The sequence below is a fragment of the Phaethon aethereus genome, assembly GCF_964289735.1.
Source record: "Phaethon aethereus genome assembly, chromosome: 1".
NCBI lineage: Eukaryota > Metazoa > Chordata > Aves > Phaethontiformes > Phaethontidae > Phaethon > Phaethon aethereus.
The window spans coordinates 85,529,332-85,553,363 of record NC_138575.1 but is presented as its reverse complement, the minus strand read 5'-3'; the positions used below and the strand labels follow the sequence as shown (position 1 = coordinate 85,553,363).

At 43.2% G+C, this 24,032-nt stretch overlaps 1 protein-coding gene across 1 annotated transcript; it reads right to left on the bottom strand.

Annotated features, from left to right (window-relative positions):
* Nucleotides 1-3,334: 3,334 nt before the first annotated feature.
* On the bottom strand, nt 3,335-23,940 carry FKBP4 (FKBP prolyl isomerase 4; the record flags this gene model as incomplete). The annotated part of the gene is made up of 10 exons (XM_082012762.1): nt 23,394-23,940; nt 19,698-19,842; nt 18,289-18,431; nt 11,650-11,770; nt 10,954-11,110; nt 9,508-9,598; nt 9,102-9,185; nt 8,221-8,406; nt 7,453-7,692; nt 3,335-3,433 (listed from the first exon to the last, which is right to left on the bottom strand). Exons 1-10 carry the CDS (start codon nt 23,475-23,477, stop codon nt 3,335-3,337), a joined length of 1,350 nt encoding a protein of 449 aa, XP_081868888.1. The 5' UTR covers nt 23,478-23,940.
* Nucleotides 23,941-24,032: the final 92 nt, after the last annotated feature.

Here is a 24,032-nt window from a genome sequence, read left to right as displayed (position 1 = left end):
GGCAGGCCGCCACTGGCGGAGTGGGGGACGACGGCGGCTCTGCAGGTACAAATCCAACCGAGGCGCAGAGCGCGCGCGCGAGACCGCTGGAGGGGATCATGTGAGGGCGGGATCACGTGAGGACGGGGTGGGGCAGGAGGCTCCCGGCAGGCCCGTCTCGCGGCGCCGCGCGCCTGTCAAGCCCCCTCAGCGTGATCATTCCTCGGGCGTGGGGCGCCCCGCCCCGCCGCCCAGCGGCAAACGCGGGCATTCAGCGCTGAAGCGTCCCGGAGCCCGGCCCCGCGGAGCCCTCGGGCAGCCGGGAAGGCAGGGGCGAGGGGAAGGGCCGGCTCAGCCCCACGCCCCGGGCTTGGAAACGCGCCTTATGCCTTTGCGCTCCGGGCAGCCGGGCCCGCGGCCGCCCTGCCCCCACCCGCCGCGGCGTGGCGCGCGTCCCTCGGCAGCGCCCGTGCCCAGGTGGCGCCGCCGTCTCGGCGCCCCGGTCGCCGCTTGCCAAGCGGGAGTAGAGGGTAGAGCCGTGGCCTGCCAGGCCGCAGGCTTCGTGCCTGCCCCGCGGCCGGGAGCCTGGCTGCCGTTTTACGTGATTCAGCTGGTCCCTAAGAGCAAAACCACTTCCGTACCGCCTTCTGCCAACGAGCTGTTTAACTCCTGGTCAGAGCCAAGCGCACAGCCGTGCATCCCACAGCTCTGAGCGGTTTCTGCTGCAGGTAGGGCAAAGATTGTTCCCACTTTCACAGACGACACTGAACCAGGACACTTCTGCTACTTCAGAGGTACTGTATGACTGTTAGAAGACCACCACACGGGATGAAGGATTTGTAAATTGAGAGACAGATATGTGTGGTTTACAAAGTCAGTATTTTAACTGTTTAAGCTTTTTTCTTTTAAGGACATAACAAGTAGTTTGTATTTGAGGTTTGCATGCATGACCTCACTTACAAACACCAGCATGCCGCCTTCTGCTGGCAACTAGACCCATTTCTTAAAAACAGCATGGAACCTCCTTTTAGGTGCCTGAATAGGGCATGTTTAGTGTCCTTAGTAGATGTACATTCTTAAAACATTTAATAGTTCATTATGTAGTAAAAATGAAGGCAAAATGGTACTTCCAAGATTGCCCACACTTCATATGTCCACCATTGACTCTAGGAATTTTTTTAGATGCGCTATAGAAATAATCTCACTTTTTGCTTTAAAAAACATGTTGAAGAACTGTCATCCCCATGGGAGATTTTTGAAAATTGCTGTTCAAGAATTAGAAACTTATCATTAGGACTTGGCCCTATGCTTACTTTTCAGGCACCAACAGTTTCAGCCACAGGGGCTCATTATTTCCAGTAATAATTACCAACAAATCAAGGTATTTCCTTCCTGGAGAAAAAACTTGGCATTCATGCTCCCCTTACTGTTCTTTGTCTGGAAATTCCCTCTTGTAACTTCAGTTGACAGACATTCTTCACACCTTGTTGTAACCTGTCTGTAACATTCACCTTAGAGGTAGTCGTGCTTTGGTACAAGGTGAAACAGTTTTCACATATGCAGGGCTGACACTATTCAGAGTCAGAACTCATGAAAAGCACCTGCATTACCTGGTAATGCTAAGATTTTGCTAAGCAAATCACATCGAGCACTTTATCCTGACTCTTCCCCTATCCTTCCCCAACCCGACTGAAGTGTAGCGCATAGCTACACCATGCAGGGAGCAACGCAGCTCACAGCTCCCCAGGCTCACTCCAATCCAGCAGCAGGTGAACTTCTTGTATTGGGCCTGGGAGCAGGACAGCATGTCAAGCAGGCATTACCACTTTGGTTGACAGTTTGGTTCTACAGCTGCCACGCCCAAGCCAGTGCTCCTACAGGGGCAGGTACTGGCAACCTCCTAGATGATAAGAACCTCATGAATAAGTGCTTATACAGTACTTCTGTCTCAGCAAAGGAGACCAGGAATTCAAATTAAGATTTCAGATGTTATTCATGTTAAAACACAGAAATCCTCTGCAATATACACATAATCCCAGCCCATCCCATGCAAAGACATCTTTCTCACTGAAAAAAAACCCTATTTTTGTGTCTGAAAGGAACGGATTATCTACCTTCTTCCTGTAGAGCAGGCAAAGAAGTGTCCCTGCTGCTAGAGGGTCTCAGAACAGGACTGTGGAAATGCTGAGTTTAACACTATGTAACAGGATAAACCAAGAAAGTGAGTCTGAGTACTGTGTTCCATGCCTGCAGACAAACACACCCCAACAAAAAGCCCACACAAAACCCAAAAGCACACCCACCCCCAAACAAGACATGCAACATACTGCAGAAAAAAGCACAGTATCAAGTAATAGCTTTCTTGTGAGACGGGGATAAGCAGACATTAGAATCATTCAGAAGCTTAGAAGTATTTGTAATGTGTTGAACCATTATCACTTATTCTCTCTTCAAAGCCAGCCACTCTCAGGCATAAATAAATGGGGTTTTTTTCTGGTCCAGTTTTACAATGTGGAGGGTGAAGAGGAAGGTAGCAATATGAACAGAAAATAAGCTGTATGCATAGGTTACAGACTTGGGGTTTTTACCATTTTCAGCAACATATATTTTCCTTTTGCAAATACATGGGTAAATACTGTATTGATTATTGTGGGAATTTTCTATGGCAATGAATGAACAACATAGAAAAATCATCAGATACTGTGGCTACTGTACAGCTATGTGGATGAGAAAACACTGAATGACCAAAAGACAGTAACTTCTCTTAATTCTGTGCAAATTCCAATAAAAACCCACAAAAAGTTCTGTTTTCTTGAGTTTAACTGGAGCTTTATTACTTAAGCTGTGACTTCACAGTCTTCACCTTCAGCAATTTGCAAAGAGGAGGCATACAAGAAAGGTTAAAACACTTAATGGAAGGGACTCCCTATTCAACAGGGGAAGAGGGCAATCCCAAGGCAGAAGAACTGGGAGCGCAAATTTGTTCTTAAGTCCCATGTTAAGACGCCTGCAAAAGGCCGATTACTTTACAGAAATCAAGGGAATGAATTTAGGAAGCAGAACCTGGGATGAAAGTGAGCTGGAACCAGAAAGAGACAAACACCAATGGCAAAATGCAGATAGACCAAGCAGAGTAAATCCAGACAGAACCCAAACAGTAACAGAGGCTGAATGAATAAATAACGTCCCTAGGATTAAACCAGATTTATGCTGCCACTCAGCTTCTTCAACTGACTGTGGCATGGTGGCTTCAGCCTCTGCTCCCCTGAAGCCACTATCCAACCAGGTAGAAAAATAAAGGTCTAATTCACTGGAAATTCTTTCATTTACAAAACTAATGGAATGGGGTTTGGTTCTATGCTTCTGTGTCAATTTCTGATTTATCTTCAACTCCATTCTGCTCATCTTTCATTTCTGCATCTTCAGTGTGGCTGGCTTGAAGAGTAGACGCTGCCTAAATAGAGAGACAAAGAAAATATATTCCCGTGTTATACAAAATTGCTAGCATTTGCAAACAAAACCACAAACATTATTTGATTCTTATCACTAGGATACCTGGTCTCCCTGAAAGACTGTATTAAGACATTAGGACATTTAGCCACACAAAACCAAAAATTTCTTTGCATTTTTTCTGCATCTAAGAAACCAGAAGCCATTTAGAGGAGGCTGAGAAATGTATCGGTGTTAGATGGTTATGATTCATAACGTGGTGTGCACACACTTGCCACAAAACACTTTTGTGTTCTGCCAGAAACTGCAATTCATTTAGGAAGTTTCTGCACAGAACTGCTTTTGTCCTGCTTCAATCTCAATGTGATTCAATTTCAGCAATTCCCATACCCTGCCCCTACTCCAACTTGTATGAGGCACACCTGGATTCAAGATATGAAGAAATATCTTTGTTGGACATCTAGTTTCATGAAGAGTAACTTCAACTCAACAACAGTCACTTGGAAATCCCCTCTAAGACCTTAGCTGGAAGAAAATCTAATCTGACAAGGTGGATGTTCTAAAAGCTCTCTCCTTGCTGTATCCCTCAGTCCACATAAAAAGGTGTGGAAGGCAAAGACCCATGTGGTAAAGGTCTGCCATCAGTTTTTGCAATATGACATAATCAGCACATTCTGAACTTGCATTCATTTTCAGACACAGTAAAGGAAGGTAGAAATGTCTTGTCCTGCTCATCTCAAAAGATAGAGCAATTGAATTGCTATTGCACCTGTCAGCCTAGCACACGAACCATCTGTTTTATTATAAGGTTAGATGAGAACCAGAAAAGAAAAGCAGGGACATAACCATGCACTGTTGGGGGAGGAGAACAGTGGAGGAGGGGAAAAAGGGGCAGAATTCTCAAACTAAAATGTCACATCAACTTAGTTGCAACAAGAAACCACAGCCAAAGAATACCCAGGCATCAAAGGTCAACCTTGCATCCTTAGATGCATTCTGTGGAGCACAGGAAAGCAAAGTGTCCTCTCCACAGAAAATCTGTTAGCTATCAATCCTAGGCTTAAGATAAGGTGATAAACATCCTGACCTTTAAAAATTCATGCTTTACAGATGTGAACTATTTGAATTCATGAAAAGAACTACTGAGGCAAGAGTGTCTGTCAAACTTCAACAGACCGTAAGATACACAGATGTCAGGCTATAGTCCAAGCTGCCTTCTTAGCAATCAGAGGACATTTGGTAAACCAACCCTCTTCTCTAGAACCCTCAAACTTCTCTCACCACCACAAACAGAGAAACTGTTGGAGCTAGAGTAAAGCAACATAAATTAGTTAACAGGAAAACATGGTTTTTGCAAGAAAAATCCCCAAAACTGACCCGGAGAGTAAGCTTCCTTTGTTTACAGTTCCATGTTCCATTAATCCCTTTTGATATAAAACCACATCAATTTGAAGTAGGCCAGAGACTCAGGGGAAAAACAAGGTAAACACACGCACACACCCAAGATCATCTCATTATTGATAAGAATGAACCAGGCCAACAGCATCCTAGCCTGTATCAGAAATAGTGTGGCCAGCAGGAGTAGGGAAGTGATCGTGCCCCTGTACTCGGCACTGGTGAGGCTGCACCTTGAATACTGTGTTCAGTTTTGGGCCCCTCACTACAAGACAGACATAGAGCTGCTAGAGCGTGTCCAGAGAAGGGCAACAAAGCTGGTGAAAGGTCTACAGCACAGGTCCTATAAGAAGCGGCTGAGGAAACTGGGGTTGTTTAGTCTGGAGAAGAGGAGACTGAGGGGAGACCTTAACGCTCTCTAAACTACCTGAAGGGAGGTTGTAGTGAGGTGGGTGTCCCCAAGTAGCAAGTGATAGGACAAGAGGAATTGGCCTCAAGTAGCACCAGGGGAAGTTTACATTGGATATTATGAAAAATTTCTTCACTGAAAGGGTTGTCAAGCAATGGCACAGGCTGCCCAGGGAAGTGGTTGAGTCACCATCCTGGATGGGTTTGAGACACGTGCTTAGGAACATGGTTTAGTGGTGAACTTGGTAGCGTTAGGTTAATGGTTGGACTCAATGATCTTAAGGGTCTTTTCCAACCTAAATAATTGTATGACTTCATACGCTGATTCTATCCGAAGTAGATGGGAAAGCTGGAAGTAAGTGCCATATATCCCAGTCTGCAGTGCAAAGACTGTGAGTCTGCCTTTTGCCAAGAATATGACTCAGTATACCAATTGTCTGTCTTAGGGGTTGAGGTGTACATTTTGAGAAGCACAAAGACAGCCCTTTTGTACTTTTAGTGGGTATAGCTTGTTTCAGCAATCCGCTCTTCCTCTCTGAACTGCAGATCTTGCTGTGTCCCACACCTAGTGGAAGAAGCCAGATTCCCAGCAGCTGTGCTAGCTGAAAGGAACCTGCACAGCAGAGCCTGACAGCTGGCAATTAAAACCTGCAATTTCAAAAGTGAAGATGCCCAACAATGAAATAATTCTAGTTTAGTTGTTTTATCTTCCTGAGATTTTTGATTAAAGCCTACCAAAAATTAAGGTACTGCATGGCTACACGTGACAATATCTAAAAAGACAGAGTAAGTTCTTCCAGGCTCCAATAAGCAAGGACTGTTGACATTGGGCTGCTTTAGGCAGATACGTATCTACATGGACAATGACACTTGCCTTGCAGAATCAGTGGGGAATGTCTGCGTTTGTGGGTTTGTTTACATTCCTCCATAAGAAGCAGAACCAAATCCACAGAACTACTGCTACTCTTTGAAGAGAAAAAAACACCAAACACAACCAAAAAGCCACAAACAGAACAGACTGCCCACCCAACCATCCAGTCAGAGGTGGTTACTCTATGTTTACTATATGACTACTTAAGCAGAGTAAGATGAAGAATGGAATACATCTCCCATTGTCTCTGGGAGATAAATTTATTTCAGATTTATCTCATTTTGAAAGATTGGGGGAGCAGGGGAAAAATAGAAGTTTCTGAAGTGTTTCATGTAGGAAACTGTCAGCTGACAGTCTGAGATGGCCAAATTGTCAGGATACACTCATCTGAGGACAGTGGGCCCCCACTGACAGTTAACCACAGGAAATTGACGTAGCAGCATCTGGCCACTTTTTAGATTCTTCATGCATATTCTGAGAAGGTGGACACAAAGTTCTGTGAAAATAACCCCACAAGATGCAAGCTTCTATACTCCCCAATGTTTCAGAGAACATTTGAGTCTGATATAAATCCCAGGTTTGTCTTGGAAGTTACAGGTTTACATAGTCCTTCTGGACCATCAGATTTAAGGAAAACAAACAGAACATTTTCTTAGGATATGTGATTCTACCAGTAACTATTAAGGTTTCTTGCTAGCTGATAGAACCTTGTTATAACCTGTATCCAAATATTGCTGTTGTTAACTGAACCAGTATTTACTAAAATTCTAGTGAAAGCTTAGTATGAAAACCATCCATGCAGCAGAATAATAAATCTTCTGACAGTATGAATTCTGACACTTCATAACCAATCTGTGACATTTGAGATGGATAGCATCAACCACATCTTAATGCCTCCATAAGAAGCAAGATGGTGCTAAGCACCATCTGTGAGACAGACATAAGGTCTCAGTAGATGGGCCACCCAGGCACCAGAACAGGCTGTTCTTTAGAATGATCAGTTCAAGGAGAAGAGGTGCTTTTTTCAGTTCTTGAACGTTATCATGTTTGCATCTCATCACTTCAATTGCTTTCCGATTAACACTGGTCTGGTTACAAAATCAGTTGAATTAAGTAAAAGCATTCTGTGCAATGCTTGGTACTGCTAGTTGTCTTGTTCAAACAAGATGGCCTAATAATTTTGACTGTTGGCTATTTCCACACCCCCACACCCCTCCCCCCGGAAGCTATTTGACTGTTCTCCCACTGTATTTACCTGTACGAAGAAGTAAGCTGAATACCTAAAACACTATTCCTTAGCTTACCATGTGTCACCACCTCTTGTAATCTTCTGGAGTACTGTTACTTACCTTTAAGTCTTTGTCTGCAAGCCTTTGGAACATGTTGGCATACATCTTTTTCTCTTTCTCATGCTGCTCCCGTATTTTTTGCTGACAAGTTACCAGTTGCACTTTGGCAGCTTTGTTACTTGGATAAAGTTGTATCACTTTCTGGAAATCTCCCCGGGCCAATTCAAAGTCATTGACAGCCAAGTGTGCTTCTCCACGCCGGAAGAGGCCTTTTTCATTGTTGCTATCTAATTCCAGTGCCTGCATTAAAAAACAAAACAAAACCAGTCAACAATAATTTTTCGTTTTTTAAAATAACATGCAGTCAGAACACCAGAGACTGCTAGAAACAGTACCTTCTGATGTACATTCACATGTCTTGTCAGGGCCTACTAATATAAAGAGAGTTCAATACAGTAGAAGTAAGTACAAAGAGGACTGAATATAGTAGGCTATTTGACAGAGAACCAGCAAGTCTAAGAGCTAGTCCTGGCTCTATTCCAGCTCTTTGAAAGACCTTTGTCAACATGACTACCTTCACCACATCTCAGTGTTTCTAAATACCTGGAATATTCTCAATGTAACAGCAAGTTAGTAAAAGATATTCAAAGAACAATAATTATGAAAATAACCTGTTGGATATTTTTACATTGTATATTCAGTACTACCAAACTGCCAGCTGTTAAGAAAGGCCAAACGCCACGTGGCCTGGTATCCCTCAAATTGTTAAAGCAAGAGATAAACCATCAGATTGCTTGTGCAGCTTAAGAATAAACCAACCCTTACTACCTTGTTGCAGTTCTCCAAAGCCTGGGAGTATTCCTTCAGCTTGAGATGGCACATAGCTAGATTAAGGTGGGCAGCAAGCCTCAAGCTTTTGGCTTTTGTATCCTCCTCATCAGAGAGTCCAGATTCATGCTCCAACCATGACACAATCTTCTTATACTGTAATGCTGCCCGTTTGTATTTTCCCTCCTGTAAACAAGGCAGTTCAATTATCACACAGCTCATCATGGTAACTTTTATCTCCCTCTTGCCCCTTCTGCTTACCTCAAGCAACAGATGTGAAAAAAATAATCAGAAAATAACTTCTGTCATCAAAAATATACTACTTCTGAAAGCCATTCCTGCACAGGATCAGAATATCTTTAGGTACACCTACTGGTTGCCCCACTAAAGCTAGAGGTATAGGCCAGCATTGATATTTCACTCTCAACTCCCACCTTATATTCAACTTTTGATACAAAACAAGGAAGACAGGGCATTTTCAAAACAGCACAACTATTGCTGTATCATGAAGGTAATGGGAAAGTCTGCCTTTAGCTGGTGAAATTGTTTGAAACGGCTTCTCCATGCATCTCTACCCAAATGAAAGTTCTTCATTCACAGCACTATCCCACAGCAGGAACTTAAATACTGTAACCTTGCAACTATTCAATGTATGCCCCAAAGTTATCTGTTGGTACACCAAACAGCTCTGACAAAGAGAATTAACTCCTTGCAGTTAGTTCTTTGGATATTCCAACTCTGAGGCTTTTTTTTTTTCCAAGACACCTCCCCCTCCAGTCCTCCCTGTAAAACATCACTGAGAATACCATGACCACCACCCTGAAATGACAGAAGCTTTAATCATCAGAAATGCTGTTATAAGCTTGGGGATTGTAATTTACCTTGAAGTACTGAGTGCCTCTCTCCTTCACAATGCAGCTTTGTTCCAGCTTCTCATCTGTGTTCATTTCCCAAGACTCCTTAGCCTACCCAAACAGGAACAGTTCAAGTCAATGATACGACTTCTGGGGAAACCAAGCAGCTATGCTGCTTCCCACTAACAGTATAGTAGAGAGAAGTTTGGCAAAGCAGAGTTTTGCACTGCTACTGGAAACTGGGCTAGAACAGGAGAGACACTGACGCCAACGGACAGGAATACAATAAGAACAAGGACAATTTCAGCCAAGAGCTCCCAGCGTGTCATCATCTCTGACGGTGGCTTGACGATTCCATCATCCTTGTTTAAACTGCACTCACACTACCTCTCCCACCTGCCAATCTCTTTATGACTTCATCTCTCATTCCTACCTTTTCAAAGCTCTTGAGTTTCACTTCATACTGCAGCTCTGCATCTGGAGGGATCTGAAATTTCTCCTTCCCAGCACTTCCAAAACCATAGCTGTAAGATTTGGGGGGTGGGAGGAAGAAAAGAAACAAAAAGAATTCCAAAACTGTCCAGCCAGCCATATTCGCTACATAGGAAGCTGGAGATAAAAACTCCATGCAAATCTGGGATGCCTATACAGCATTATTACAAGACATAAAAGCTTGAAGCATTCTGGGTGCTACTCTAAAATTAGCAAGAACAAGGTAGAATAGAACTGGAGAAACCTGGGATTAATTTCATTAATGTGTAGGTTACAAGTTCCTATTCTTCTTTTTTAGCTTATGTGAAGGAAAAACAAGTTCTCTCTCCATCAAGCAAAAAACCCAAACGAAATTTCAAGTTATACACATCTTTCTTTATATTCATGGTCTGAGACTGAATGTTTCTTTCAGAGCACCTGTAATTTAGTGCTATTCTCAGAAAAGCAAAGACAAAAATAAATACAGAGATTAAGTGAACAGCTGTACGCTTAACATACTGCCAATCAGCTGATAAAACAGTAAATGCCTATAGAGAGGTTCAGTGCTGCAACTCCAGTAAGAAGCTGCATATTAGGAGGAAAGCCCTCAAGATCAGATTGCTTTGCTTTTCTTCTCCCATTAGGCTCAGTTCCAGTTTAAAAAACTTAAAATAAAACCTGAAATCAATTAAAATTTGATGGAAACAATCAGTGTAAACTCCACTTATTTCAGATGTGTTCTCAATGTAAATGAAAATTCTGCTTATGTGCAGAATTGGCTTATAAACAGCCAAGACTATTGAAGGTTACAATATCGGGCAGTCATACATCTCATTCAGCTGTTCTTAATCTGAGAGAGTTCTCATAATGGTCCAAGGTTTGCATATAACTTTGCCTTGTATCTCATGTATCCTGAAGGTCTTTTTTGAAAAGGCTTTCAGAATACCAGTGAACATTTTCTACGGACAAAGGATTTCTGATACTCTTTACTAACCACATCACCTAAGGACTAGCTATCTGGTCACATCAGTCTGCTCAGAAGGCTCATCAGCTCTTTTCTTATTCTGAGGCTGTTGTTTAGGTATCTTTATATGCACTGCTGTACAGCAAGTACTGTTTCGTTAAGAGAGACCACAAAAATGTAAGTTAGAGACCAACAAATTTTTTTAAACATTCACTGAGATCTCACTGTAGAGACTTAAAGAAATTTCTTTTGAAGTGCTACTACTTCACAACCAAGTGGCAAAGTGATCCTAGCTTCGTATTTCTCATACATCAAACTTTTGGGGCTGATAAAGTTCTTACTACAGCACTGAAAAAAGCTGAAAGGCATTATAACAAAACATTCCATTCTTGCCAGATGCTTCATATAAGCCCTTCAATTATCAACAAATCAGAAACAGCATACTTGGGTTTGAGATAGAACACAGATTCCTCCAATTTCTCCATTTTCTGAATTGCTTTCTCCAGACCATGTGGAAGATCATAGTTGTCACCTTCTCCAATCTCAAACCGCAATTCCCGCCTGTCAAAAACACGATCTCCATATCGGCCTTCAAACTGGACTGGTAACAAAAAAAAACAGAACAACCCAGAGGAAAATTAAGAAGGTATCGATGTATGGTAAGGGGCAGGTAGCACAGGTATATAGAGACTGCCAAAGCCTCCTCCTAAACAGTTTTTTCTTTTTTAACAGCTATCTATGCACGGTGGCTACTGGCAGCAAATAGAACTGCTGCTGCTAAACTTAATAAACCCTTTTTTTCATCTATGGTTTGCTATTTTTCCCGCCACTCCAACAAGTGCTAGAAGTACTTGCCCTCTTGTTCCTCAGCAAATGGAAATAATTCACTAGACTCATCTACCTTTTACAATCAGATAAGTACTTTATCAGATTCAGAATCTCTGGAGAACACAGTCACTGCTGGAAAATGTAGACCTTGCTAGAAATAAGAGAATGAAAGCTTAGTCTAGGTTGTCAAGTTACTTGGCAAAGGAAAAACAAGCCACGTATTCCTCTCTCAGGCCAAGGAGTTGTAGATTGTGAAAAAGGTTCTGCCCTGCCACATGGTAAACCCATTTAGTATTTGTGTAACATACTTACTCTCTACAAGTGCACCCTCATTGGGCTTGGAGTAGCCTTCCCCTTTTTTACGGATTCTTCGGATGATGCCACCATCTTCATCATCAGTGAGGTCCTCTCCCTTGAATTCAAAAAGTTCTATCTGTGGAGGGAACAAAAGCCTTGCATTTATTCTCATCACATCAATTCAGTAACAGAATTTGTTCTCCAGAGATGTCTGAAACTATAGCTGTTCAGGAAGCCACTACCTTAGTTAATGTCCTGTAAGATATCAGATAGCCAAGGCTATGAAGATCCTGTATTCAGTAGATTGGATGGAAACGTACTGAAAAGTTTCAGATTATATTCAGGCCTTTATGGCTTTTTTCTCCAGCAATCTTGGTGTCCCAATACTACGAATTCATCATTTCAATTAAAGGACTGTGAACCTCGCTTCTGAATAAAGCTTACCTGAGCCACAATACTTAGGGACTACTGAAAAAAAAGATTCTGTTTGCTTCTTTAATAGTATTTTTGCTACTGTCTGCAGGCAGAAGTACAGATAGTGGGTTTTGGGCTTGAGGTTTTGCTTTTTTTCATATGAGGCAAAATACCTTTTGAACACATTAAGCCACGAAGAGTTTGCTCTTATCTGCCACTCTGCAGTGCTACTGCACTGATCAGCAGCTGTCACACCCTCTTACTCCACAGTCGAGTAGAATCACTGCATCCAAGGGCCAGGGAGGTTTGTGAGTAGTGCAAGGACAAAAGAGACAGGAAAATTAAATATAAATGCAATCCTTATCCTTAAGGCCCGGTTACACAAATCAGGTCAAATTCAGATCAACTTTAAAGTGCTTGGAATAGAGCCCAAACTGATTCCAAATTCTTGTCCTGCAATATCAAAACAAATTCAAGAATGTCTTTACAGACTTCAGCTATTCCCCACCTGTTTCTTCACCTTCCTACTCTTGTACCACAGGACAGTAGCTTCAAACTTCTGCATCATTCTCCCTTGCATGCCTGAACAGTTAGTGTTCTCTTTTTACTCATTACATTTTCCCCTCTAGTCTTGCTTGTGTATTGTGGGATCATTTCAGGAAAAAAATTATTTCCAGAAGAATAATAAAACAACAAAACCATGATCTGTCCTACCTTTAATCTAAACTTGTTCAAATGGTTTAGAATTTTTAAGAGCTGGTGTTACTGCAGGAGATAACTACCCAGCCTGAATCTTCACATACCCTCCCAAGTCTCTAATGCAAACCATAGTCTGAAGTGGGAGTACCATGACAAGACGGAAAAATAGTCTAGTCACAGAAGAAATTTGTTGTTGCTGCTATGAAATTAAGAACAAAAATCTTTTGCTATCCTATGTTTGAGTAAAACAATAGTAAAAACAGCACAAAAGAGCAAGCCATTATAATCAGCATTGTTTAGACTAAGTACCTGATTCAAAAAAAAAGAAGTTCAGGGCTAATGCTGTGCAGGTTCATGACACTGGACTTAAGATACTTGGAATGCAAAAGGAACTAAATATTCACCAGCACAAAGAGTACCTCCACTTTGTATTTTGATGGATACCTAGTAACAAATAGTATTTTGGTCTTTCTCTTCAGTCTGTCTGAAACAAGCTAAGTCATTCCAGAACATCCCACTGATGACCATACAGGTTTCCTGATTATTTTTTTTTTCACCTGAACACAGTATTCTGTGGAAGAATCTTTATATTGCTCAGCAAAAGCCATCAATAAGGAAGGTGGGGAAAAAAACCCAACACAAAAACCCAGACAATAAGACATCCGTTATTTCAGGTAACAAACAAATGCCAATGTGGTGATGACACAAGTACAAAATCTTTTAACATTAAGTTTCAGAGGGTCCTTTTTAAGGCAACTTTTACAAAATTTTGGCATGGTGATGGCACTTGCAAAGGAACCACGCTGACATTGTTTTAAATAATAAAATGGAAACACAGGAGCAAGGCTAAAGGAAGTGGAAACTTACGACTGCCTGAGAGTCATACTAGTCAGAAATCACTCCTACCTAATAAAACTTAAGAAAACTTTCTCAAAGTTCCATCCAATCCCCCCATTCAGGACACACCTGGCACTGCTTACTTATTGTAGCCAGTCGTCTGCAGGCCATTTTGTTAGGGAAACACAAAACCACCATGAGAAGCTTCCGTGCTTTACTTTCTCCCTTTTCTCCTCTACGATTACTGCTCAGGCAAGCATTAGGGGATATAAAGGGTCATGAATGAAACACTACTTTTATCAAGGGACAAGAGAGTCCCTTGGGAGACAGTCCTGAAGGGCAAAGGTGCCCAGGCAGGCTGGACATTCATCAAGAAGGAAGTCTTAAAGGTGCAGGAGCAGGCAGTCCCCATGTACCGTAAGAAAAACTGATGGGGAAGACGACTGGCCTGGCTGAACCAGGAGATTTTGCTGGCACTTAGGGAAAAAAAGGAGAGTTTATCCTTCCCCTTTAGAAGAAGGGGCAGGTAACTCAAGAAGAGTACATGGATCTCATTAGGTCATGCAGAGAGAAAATTAGAAAGGCAAAACCCCAGCTAGAACTCAATCTGGCCACTGTCATAAAAGGTAAAACGATGTTTTTACAAATATATTAACAACAAAAAGACAGACAAGGAGAATCTCCATCCTTTATTGGATGTGGGGCAGAACATTGCCACCAAGAATGAGGAAAAGGCTGAGGTACTTAATGCCGCCTTTGCCTCAGTCTTTACTAATAGTCAGAGCAGTTATTCTAAAGTATTCAGCCCGCTGAGCTGGAAGACAGGGACGGAGAGCAGAAAAATCCCCTCTCCCCACCCATAAAGGAGGAAGCAGTTAAGGACCTGTTAAGCCACCTGGACACGCACAAGTCTATGGCGGCCTGATGGGATCCACCCAAGATTGAGAGAGCTGGCAGAGGAGCTTGCCAAGCCACGCTCCATCATTTATCAGCAGTCCTGGTTAACAGGGGAGGTCCCAGAAGACTGGAGGCTTGCCAATGTGACGCCCGTCTACAAGAAAGGCCGGAAGGAGGATCCTGGGAACTACAGGCCTGTCAGCCTGACCTCCATACCCGGGAAAATCGTGGAATGGTTCACCTTGAGGGTGCTCACAGGGCATGTGCAGGTCAACCAAGGGATCAGGCCCAGCCAGCACAGGTTCACAAAAGGCAGATCCTGCTTGACCAACCTGATTCCCTTCTACGACCAGGTGACCCACCTAGTGGATGAGGGAAAGGCTGTGGATGTTGTCTACCTGGACTTCAGTAAAGCCTTTGACACTGTCTGCCACAGAATTCTCCTGGAGAAACTGGGGGCTCATGACTTAGACAGGTGTATTCTTCACTGGGTAGAAAACTGGCTGGATGGCCGAGCCCAGAGAGTTGTGGTGAACGGAGTTAATTAAATCCAGTTGGCAGCCGGTCACAACTGGTGTTCCCCAGGGCTCGGTTCTGGGGCCAGTGTTGTTTGGTACCTTTATCAACAATCTGGATGAGTCCTCCCTTATTAAGTCTGCAGATTACACCTAACTGGGCAGGAGTGCTGATCTGCAGAGGGATCTCAGCAGGCTGGATCGATGGGCTGAGGTCAACTATATGAGGTTTAGTAAGGCCAAGTGCTGGGTCCCGCACTTGGGACACAACAACCTCATGCAACGCTACAGGCTTGGGGAAGAGTGGCTGGAAAACTGCCCAGCAGAAAAGGACCTGGGGGTGCTGGTTGACAGCCGGATGAACGTGAACCAGCAGTGTGCCCAGGTGGTCAAGAAGGCCAACAACATCCTGGCCTGTATCAGAAACAGCGTGGCCAGCAGGAGCAGGGAAGCAATTGCGCTCCTGTACTCAGCACTGGCGAGGCCGCACCTTGAATACTGTGTTCAGTTTTGGGCCCCTCACTACAAGAAGGACATTGAGGTGCTGGAGCATGTCCGGAGAAGGGCAGCGAAACTGGTGAGGAGTCTGGAGCACAAGTCTTATGAGGAGCAGCTGAAGGAACTGAGATCATTCAGTCTGGAGAACATGAGGCTGAGGGGAAACCTCATCACTCTCTACAACTACCTGAAAGGAGGCTGTAGGGAGGTGGGCGTTGGGTCTCTTCTCCCACGTAACAAACAGTAAGACAAGAGGAAATGGCCTCAAGTTGCACCAGGGGAGGTTTAGACTGGATATTAGGAAAAATTTATTTACTGAAAGAGTGGTCAAACATTGGAACAGGCTGCCCCAGGAAGTGGTGGAATCACTACACTAGAAGTGTTCAAAAAGATATGCAGACATAGCACTTTGGTATATAGTTTAGTAAGCATGGTGGTGTTGGGTTGATGGTTGAACTTGATGATCTTGGAGGTCTTTTACAACTTTAATGATTCTATTCTATCATTCTCTCTAAACAGCACCTAGAAGATGGAGAGGTCAGACTCAGACTGGCATCTAGAAGAAAAACCTAGTGGTAAGTGAATAATCTGGATGACTGTATCAGACTCAGCAGTACTCCAACAAAACAAATCCCATCTTGCAGTTAGTACTTTTATTTATCACAAGTAAGTATTATCTCTTGTTGCAGGACAATGATGTAGCAACCTGTATACTAGTGCTAAGCCTTTAAGAATGCTTTATTATGCATTCAAGGTAGAAGGTCTTGAGCTTTGAGACACTGCACATGGACAGTAAAAGCAGCCGAACATCTTCAACAACTGCCACACCAAAGCTCTGTTTGTTTTTCCCTTCTCTCAATGAAAATGAAGTGTGCAGAAAAAGGTGGAGGGGTACAGTGAAAAAAACCCCAAACCCAAACACGTTAGAGCTTGCATTTGAATCATCAGGTCAGAACACAGTAAATACATGTTAGTGAATATGTGTTAGTGTGTTTATCTCCCCCTTCAGTCCTGCCCTGTATTACACTTGGTATCACTTGCACTTGTGCAAAGTACACAGCACTCCAGCCTGTGTAGTTTGAGCCAATATAAACAAACCATGAGATCTTCAGATTTATATATAAAAAATGCTGTTTAAGAACAGCTTTACAAGATACTATTTTTCAACAGTCAACTGCAGAAATAATGTCATTAATTTTGATGCACTTTAAATGAGTAAGTTCTCATCCCTTAGTGGCCTGCGATACTACCTGCTAGCAGTATTTTTTGAAGCCTTCCACAAAAAACACATCTTTAACACTGTTACTCACAAGTTCATGGAAAAAAGAAATGCAACTACACTATCTAAATATAATACAAATACAATATCCAACTATGTTTAATCTACCCGTCTTAGCAGATGCTCATTGGTTCTATTAAAATCTCAATAAGCTTTCAGTCCCTACTCCATGAGCTGTTTTTACCTCTCTCATGTATTAGATAATCTTACAGCCATCATCAGAGCTTAAAAACTTTCCTTATGCCCCCAATGTAAGAGTCCATTGCATTAAGTATTTTAGAATGGCATTAAGTATTTTAGAATGAAGTAATTTTTTTAAAAAAATCAGACTTAAAAAGAGTTCATCTGCCTTCTCTCAGGTGCAGTTAATTTTAAAGTATTTCTTGGAAAATTGAACTGTTTCAACAACAAGAAAAATGTATATCCTCCCAAAACACTGTTTAGACTGTTTGTCAGAAGATGCTCCAGGAACAGCTTTAATATCATCCTCTGTGGAAAAAATCAAACACGAGTCTCAGCATTCTGAGCAACCACTCTTACTACTGAAATAAATACACAAGAGACAGCTGCTATTTTCACCCCCTTTTGTGAAGGGGGAAGAAGATGCCTTAAAGATCACTAGGAAATAAATTCTGTCATCTGCTGGTGAAGTTAAGAAATACCCATGCTAACTGATTCCATGCTCACTAAGACATACAGTTCACCTCCAAGGAGACCAACTGTCCATGTGAATTGTAAAACCAGAGTTACCCAGACACCAAACTCAGGACTGCTGAATATGTCACAGGGACCAAGTGTGTACTTTCTGTGATGGTAAGATGCATCAACATAGCCTGGATCCACATACAGACTTTGGTATCAACAACCTAAATCCAAACTGTTCTTATGGTGCTTTAAGGCTTATTAATATGCTCAGCTCTACAGAAAACAGAGTTTACAGTTGCAGGGACGTTCAAATACACTTCATATTCTAGCAGTTTATATGGGGTAATTATCCCTTTTCTCCCCCAAATAGCTCATAAAAGATTGTGTTAATGTCTCATACTTTTTTATGTTTTGTTTGCAAGATCTATTACTTGAGGACATTAATTGCTCCTTCTGTTGTTGAAAAAATTTAGTGTTTAACATAAGTATCATTACTTTGATTCTTACAAAGTTGAAAGAGGTTTAAGATTTCATTTTTTCAACTACTTCAGCAGCTGAAGTGAGATAGTCTGCCCTCCCAACCTGCACTCTCCTACAGTAAATCATTCCATAAAATTAAAACTATGAATGCTGGAAAACATTCAAGTATTTTAAAAACTCTGAAATAAGGGAACCTGCACCACTGCAGATCAGTAGCAGCCAGACTAGAACTCTATGCCTTCCCACACTACCCTAATTGACCATATTTTTCTCTTTAGAAAACCTAACTTTCCTGTTTTAAAAGGATATTACATCACACATTTTCTACAGTGAAATACGATTTTTGTTTGTTTTTCAAGCATACAGTTTTAGTGACCGTCCCTCACTTACCTCAAAAATCAGTGTAGCGTTGGGAGGTATCTTTGGGGGGCTCCCAGCTGAGCCATAGGCATATTCTGGTTTACATGTAATCCGACAGATTTCACCAACCTTCATAGTCGCCACAGCAATGTCCCATGCTTTGATCACCTCACCTATGCAAATCAAATTTCAATCACATGATTGCTAAGCATACATGAAAGGTGTGATCAGCTGTGAAATCGAGCATCACTTTTAGCATACAAAAACTAAGAGCAGAAATACTGAAAGACTTCTGCTCACTCTGATTTATCACATCAGTTTTAGCCCTAATCAAATTATAAAATTACCTGGAAACACAAATCTGGCTAAATTTCTTCATTCTAGGTGTAGTGATTCTTTTCCTCCCCTTACTTCCTTGCCTTACCTGATTACTTGAGAATACAAGTCATCTGAACACAGACACAGGCTGAAGCACTTGGCACAATCTCAAACCCAAGGAAGTAACAATAAACTCTTGGAAGAGGAAGGTCTTAGGGTGAGAGATTGCCTGCTTGTATTTTGAAAACAATCCAAAACAGCAGCCTTTTCTCTCTGTACTTTATCAGTTGGCAAAGAGCAGCACAAGTGGTAACTAGAAGTTACACGCACTTATAACAGAAAGGGGGAGGAAAGTAGGAGAAGTAGTATTCCTTCTAAAGCCAGAAATGAAGAGAAGCTGGAATCTCAAGTAACAAAATCCTATCTCTTACTCAAGCTCTCCTACTTGCTGCTCCTTTCAATTCAATCAAGCAGCCTTTCTGTTAGTCTTGTATTAATAGGTACACTTCATGACATCTCAAATTTCAGTACACTAGAATTTATCTCCCAAATAAAGAAGCAGCAGGTAAGGACTTGCCATGGAAAAACTCGGACTGAATAATAAGGTTTACTGGAACCTTAGTTTGGATTTTTGCATTCAAAAAAATGAAGACTTTCGATAATGAAGACAAGATTCATATTCAGGTTAACTTGGGAACTTAGTGAAAAAGGGAGTACATTTCATCATGCTGCAGCTGACAGCTGCCCCTGTGCATCCTGTCCCAGTAGCTGGTCACAATTAAGTACCCCTGAATTTCAGTCTTTGACAAAAAAAAAAAGCTCAACAAAATACACATGCTGGCTATTTAACTACCCTTTACCACTATGCTTCAGGGCAAATTTGCTCCTCTGCAGTGCTTTGTCTGAGGCCAGTGAATTCTTCAGCAAGCCTTATCCAGGGGCTACAGTTTTCTCATTCAGAAAAATCTTGAAGCCATTCTGATTAGGCCACTCTAAGAGAATAAACCTTAAGCTCTGAAAACAAGTTCAAACAGCAACTTTAACATGCCAAGGAGCCACACATGCAAGGAAATACCATCTCAATTATTACCAGAACTGTTCAATACCAAACAAGATATTACCTTTCCCCAAGTCAAATGAAAATTTGTCTCTCCTGTCCAGACTGGAGTCAAATTTTGTGCCATCAAGAAGCCATCCTGTGTAATGGACAGTCACTTTATCACCTATCATCGGAGACTCTGTCCCACTGCCTTCTCTCTTGATAACCTGAGAAAAACAGTAAGCAACATGAAGATGATTAAAACTAAATCTACCTATTGCACATTAATGCCATGTACTTAGATGCATGCATTATCATCTTCAGTAGATAAAGGATTTGCAGGTTTACTTCAGTTATCTGGAAATGGATTGACTATTCGGTCTACAGATTAGCAGTGTTGCAAATGCAGGAACCTCAAGATGGCTCTGCTGTGATACAAGAACTTAATTGGCAACAGTTGGCACCATCTTACAGAGCTCTGCATCTATAGTTAGCAATGTCACTCACCTTTCTTCAACAAGATTTTAAATGTTCTTGAAACTTAATCAGGTAAACCATTAGGCAGGTGTTGGGGTTTTTTTGCTTTATTAAAAGTACTTCCCTCACAGCACTCTATCATTACCACCAGTTCAGTGTTCTAGTCAAATCTGAACAGGAAAACAAGCTGGTTCTTTCCATGCAAAAATCTATTCTAACATGTAATCTGAGATTACGTGAGTTAAACCAGACAGTTTAACAAAGGTTAACAGAATCTCACCCCAATGCAATTTAGTTCTAGCAGCCACCACAGTTAACACTTTGGAATTATTATACTGTATTAATTTTGTCTCCCCACAACTCTGACATGGATTGCCAGCACCCTGATTTCACATACAGCTGCAAGGATTTAATTTTCTTCTCAAGAGGTTCCCCAGCCTACCTAGCAAGACTAGTATCAACTAAATCTACAGTATACAAAAAGCAGTATCATCCAATCTCTATGGTGTTCACTTGAAATAATAAAAATAGAGAATAATACTGAGCTATCTTATAGGGCAAGGAGGTGAAACCTTGCCTGTAACAGAATTCCTGAAGTTCAAATTTGAGTTTTCTCCAATAGTGACTGAAATCATCTAGCTCTGAGCCAAAGTTCTGCATTACTTTAGATAGGCAAGAGGGAACCAATGGAAGACCCTATTTGCCTACATCTAAAGACCCAGAAAATATACTGTTCATGAGAGAAACATTTACTGAAGGGCAGTTATACAGAAGTATGGATTGGTGTCCCTCCTTTAAAGAAAAGCTATAAAAATGTCATGCTTCTATACCAATCATGTTTTTCAATGAAGGAAGCAGACCCTTGGGAGTCTCCTTCCCAAATTTCAATTTCTGGCAACCAACACTGTCAATCTCTTAATTTGCCTCCCAACATCCCTGCAACTGACTATATAGTGAAACGCCAGCACCCTCCACCCAAAGCCGAAGCAATGTGGACAGTTTCTGTCAGTCTTAACACACTGAAAAGCACCTCACTGAATGAATAAAAGAAAAAAAACACAAAACAAAACCCAAAAAACCCACACAACCCCAACAGCCAGAAAGAAGTTCTACCTGCTCAGTTTCAGTTTCCTAGGGAGAGAATGCTCAGTGTGAAAAGAGATGCCTGACCTCACACAGCACACCATCCCCTGCACTACCTCAATGCTACAGCAGTTACTTAGCATTACAGAACTAACCTATTAATTTCTCCCTCAAGGAAGGCAAAAATTCAAGCAACTCTCACAGAGATAAAGGAACAGACACATATGAAAATGACACAAATCTGATAATCAACCTAAACTACATCATACTTAGATACATATATAAAAAAGTGGATTCAAACTAGTAATTTTAAAGCAGCCAATGTGAAGTGACTTTGAAATAATAAATGCAGTTAATGGAAATTTACTAAGCTTTCCAAACATCATATTCTTGTAGTGTCATACCAAGTTATCCAACATTAAATAAATATCTCATTTTCAGTATTTATACAATATTATTCTTTTGCATTTTTTTCATTTTCAAGAAACTCAATTTTCACTTTTTTCATATACTCAATATGGCAACCCTATTTTCCACAAGGATTACCTTTCCCTTTCAGGTGGGGAAACCTGGGTTTTCTGTTCATATTGTGATTGCTAATATTTCTCTTTCTAAACTTAAATACTTACACTGGAAATAGTGCAAGCACATTCACCAATACAAGGTAAAAACCTCTGGATACTATTCTGATACAAAGGTAATGAACAAATGAAAAAAACCTCTCCTGGAAACAATGCAATTATACCAGTACAAAATTGCATAGATTAGTTCAGAGTTAGACCCTTGATTTCAATGGGTGTATGCTGCACTCTGGCAATTACTAGAAAAATAAAATCCATAAAGGTTGGACTTAATGACCTTTACAGTCTTTTGCCTTATCAATTCACAATCTCACCTTTTTTTGAGGTTTTCGCAACCTCAGTTCTTTTGCCGATATTTTCTCCTCTCCTCCCTTTTTCTTTCTTTTTTTTTTTAAATCACCTGCTGCACCATGATAGCAGGAACATGGGAAAGCAAAGTATAGAAGCCAACCACACATCTTCAATCTGGTTCCTGATACCTCTCCTGAACCGGAGACAGCACCTCCATGACAAATCGAGAATTTAAAACCAGAAGGCTCTTAAAGTTAAAACCAGAATTGTGTCTTTGCTGTGGTGCCACTTTTTTTCTTCCAAACACTGTAACTCTGAAATTTCACTGCTATTAAAAAATGCTTCTAGTGACCGTTAAAGTCTTTAAGAGAGACTAAAGAAGCTTCTAGAGATATGGAAATAGAAAATATCTGACAGAGGAAGTTAGTGCAACTCCCCCTGATGGTATAAATTCTCTTACCCTTATCAACTGACTTCCCAGTACAAAGGGAAGAAGCCAGTGTACCGGCATTCTCAATACACGGCACAAACCCCGACCGCAGCCAGCCCTGCGACCAGCTCTACCAACGACCTCACCCGCAGTTTGTTAACAGCTCTTTTCCCACCGAAGCTGAACCAACGGGCAGCCTTTCCGGCTCCTGCCGCCGAGGTGCATTTACATCAGGCCCACGTGTGCAATGCACCATCTCAGGTCTGAGACGCTGCTCGTACCAAGATGGAGAGTCCCATTTTCAGAGTTTTAAGGACCGGCAAGAGTAGGCAGCGCAGCACTGCTTTGTACCAGCTATGAACGTATACGGATTGCACGTGCCCTGCCGCGGCACCATCTTTAATTCCCAGCACCCGAACACGTGCGCGGGGGTGGATCCGGACCCCCAAAACAAACCGTGCGGGCAGAGCCTAGCCCCCCTCGCCCACTCCAGCCCCGGCGAAAAGCTCGAACGCAGCGAGAAGCGCCTCTGGTCTCCGCAGCCCCCCGTGACCCCGGGGTTTCCTAGCGGTACGGGGGGGGGCGGAAGCTGCCAGCAGTTCCGCGCCGCCGCAACATAGGAGCCCCCGCGGGCGGGGAGCGCGGGCGCGGCCGAGGCGGCCTCCCGCCCTCCCCGCGCGCCGCCGCTAATGTTTAATTGCCAGCGCTGCGCAAGCCTGCCGGGCGGCGGGCAGTCCGGCAACGGCCTTGTCCCCTTCCCCTCAGGGGACAAAACGGGCCCCGGCAGGGACAGGGCGCTCGGGGAGCGACCGCTCGCAGGCGGGGAAGGACCAGGACGCCCACCCCCCCCCCGGCCCCTGAGTCAGTGCGGGGGAGTGGGGACGGGAAGCGGCCGCCCGCTGCCGCCGCCAGGTACCTTGAGGACGCCCTCATCCCGCTTGGGGGTGATGTCTGCCCCTTCCAAGGGAGCTCCGTCCGCTTTCATCTCCTCCGCCGTCATCCCGCCTGCCGCTGCCACCGCTGCGTAGGAAAAGGCCGCCTCGCGGGGTCGGGGTCGGCACCGGCCTCCCGCCGGGCTGGGGCTCGCGCCTCTCTGCGCCTTCGGCTCCGAGCAGCGCGGCCGGGCGCCTCCTCCTCTCCTGCCTTCGCCGCAGCGCCGGCCCCCGGTCGGTGGGGAGGGGGGAGGGGAGAGGGAGGGACCGAGAAGTTTCTAGAGAGGCAGCCGGGCTGCCGCAAAGCGTCCAGCCGTGCCAAGGGCCGGGGTGAAAGTGCGCGTCGCCCCGGGGGTGGAGAGGCCATAGTCGGCGGGGTGGGGGGAGGGGGGAAGGCAGTCGGCTGGCGGCGTTACATGGCAGGGGAGCGAAGAAGAGGAGGAAGAGTTTATTCACGAAAAGAGGGAGGGGGCGCTTTTACAGAGCTGGGCGCCTGGGTCAGGTGCGCCCACCTCTCGCAGGTGGTGCAGGCGGGCCCGGGCCGGCAGCGAGGAGGAGCCGCTGCGCCCTGCCCTGGCCTGCCCCGGGGGAAGTTTAAAGCTGCAGTTACCGTAAAACGAGCC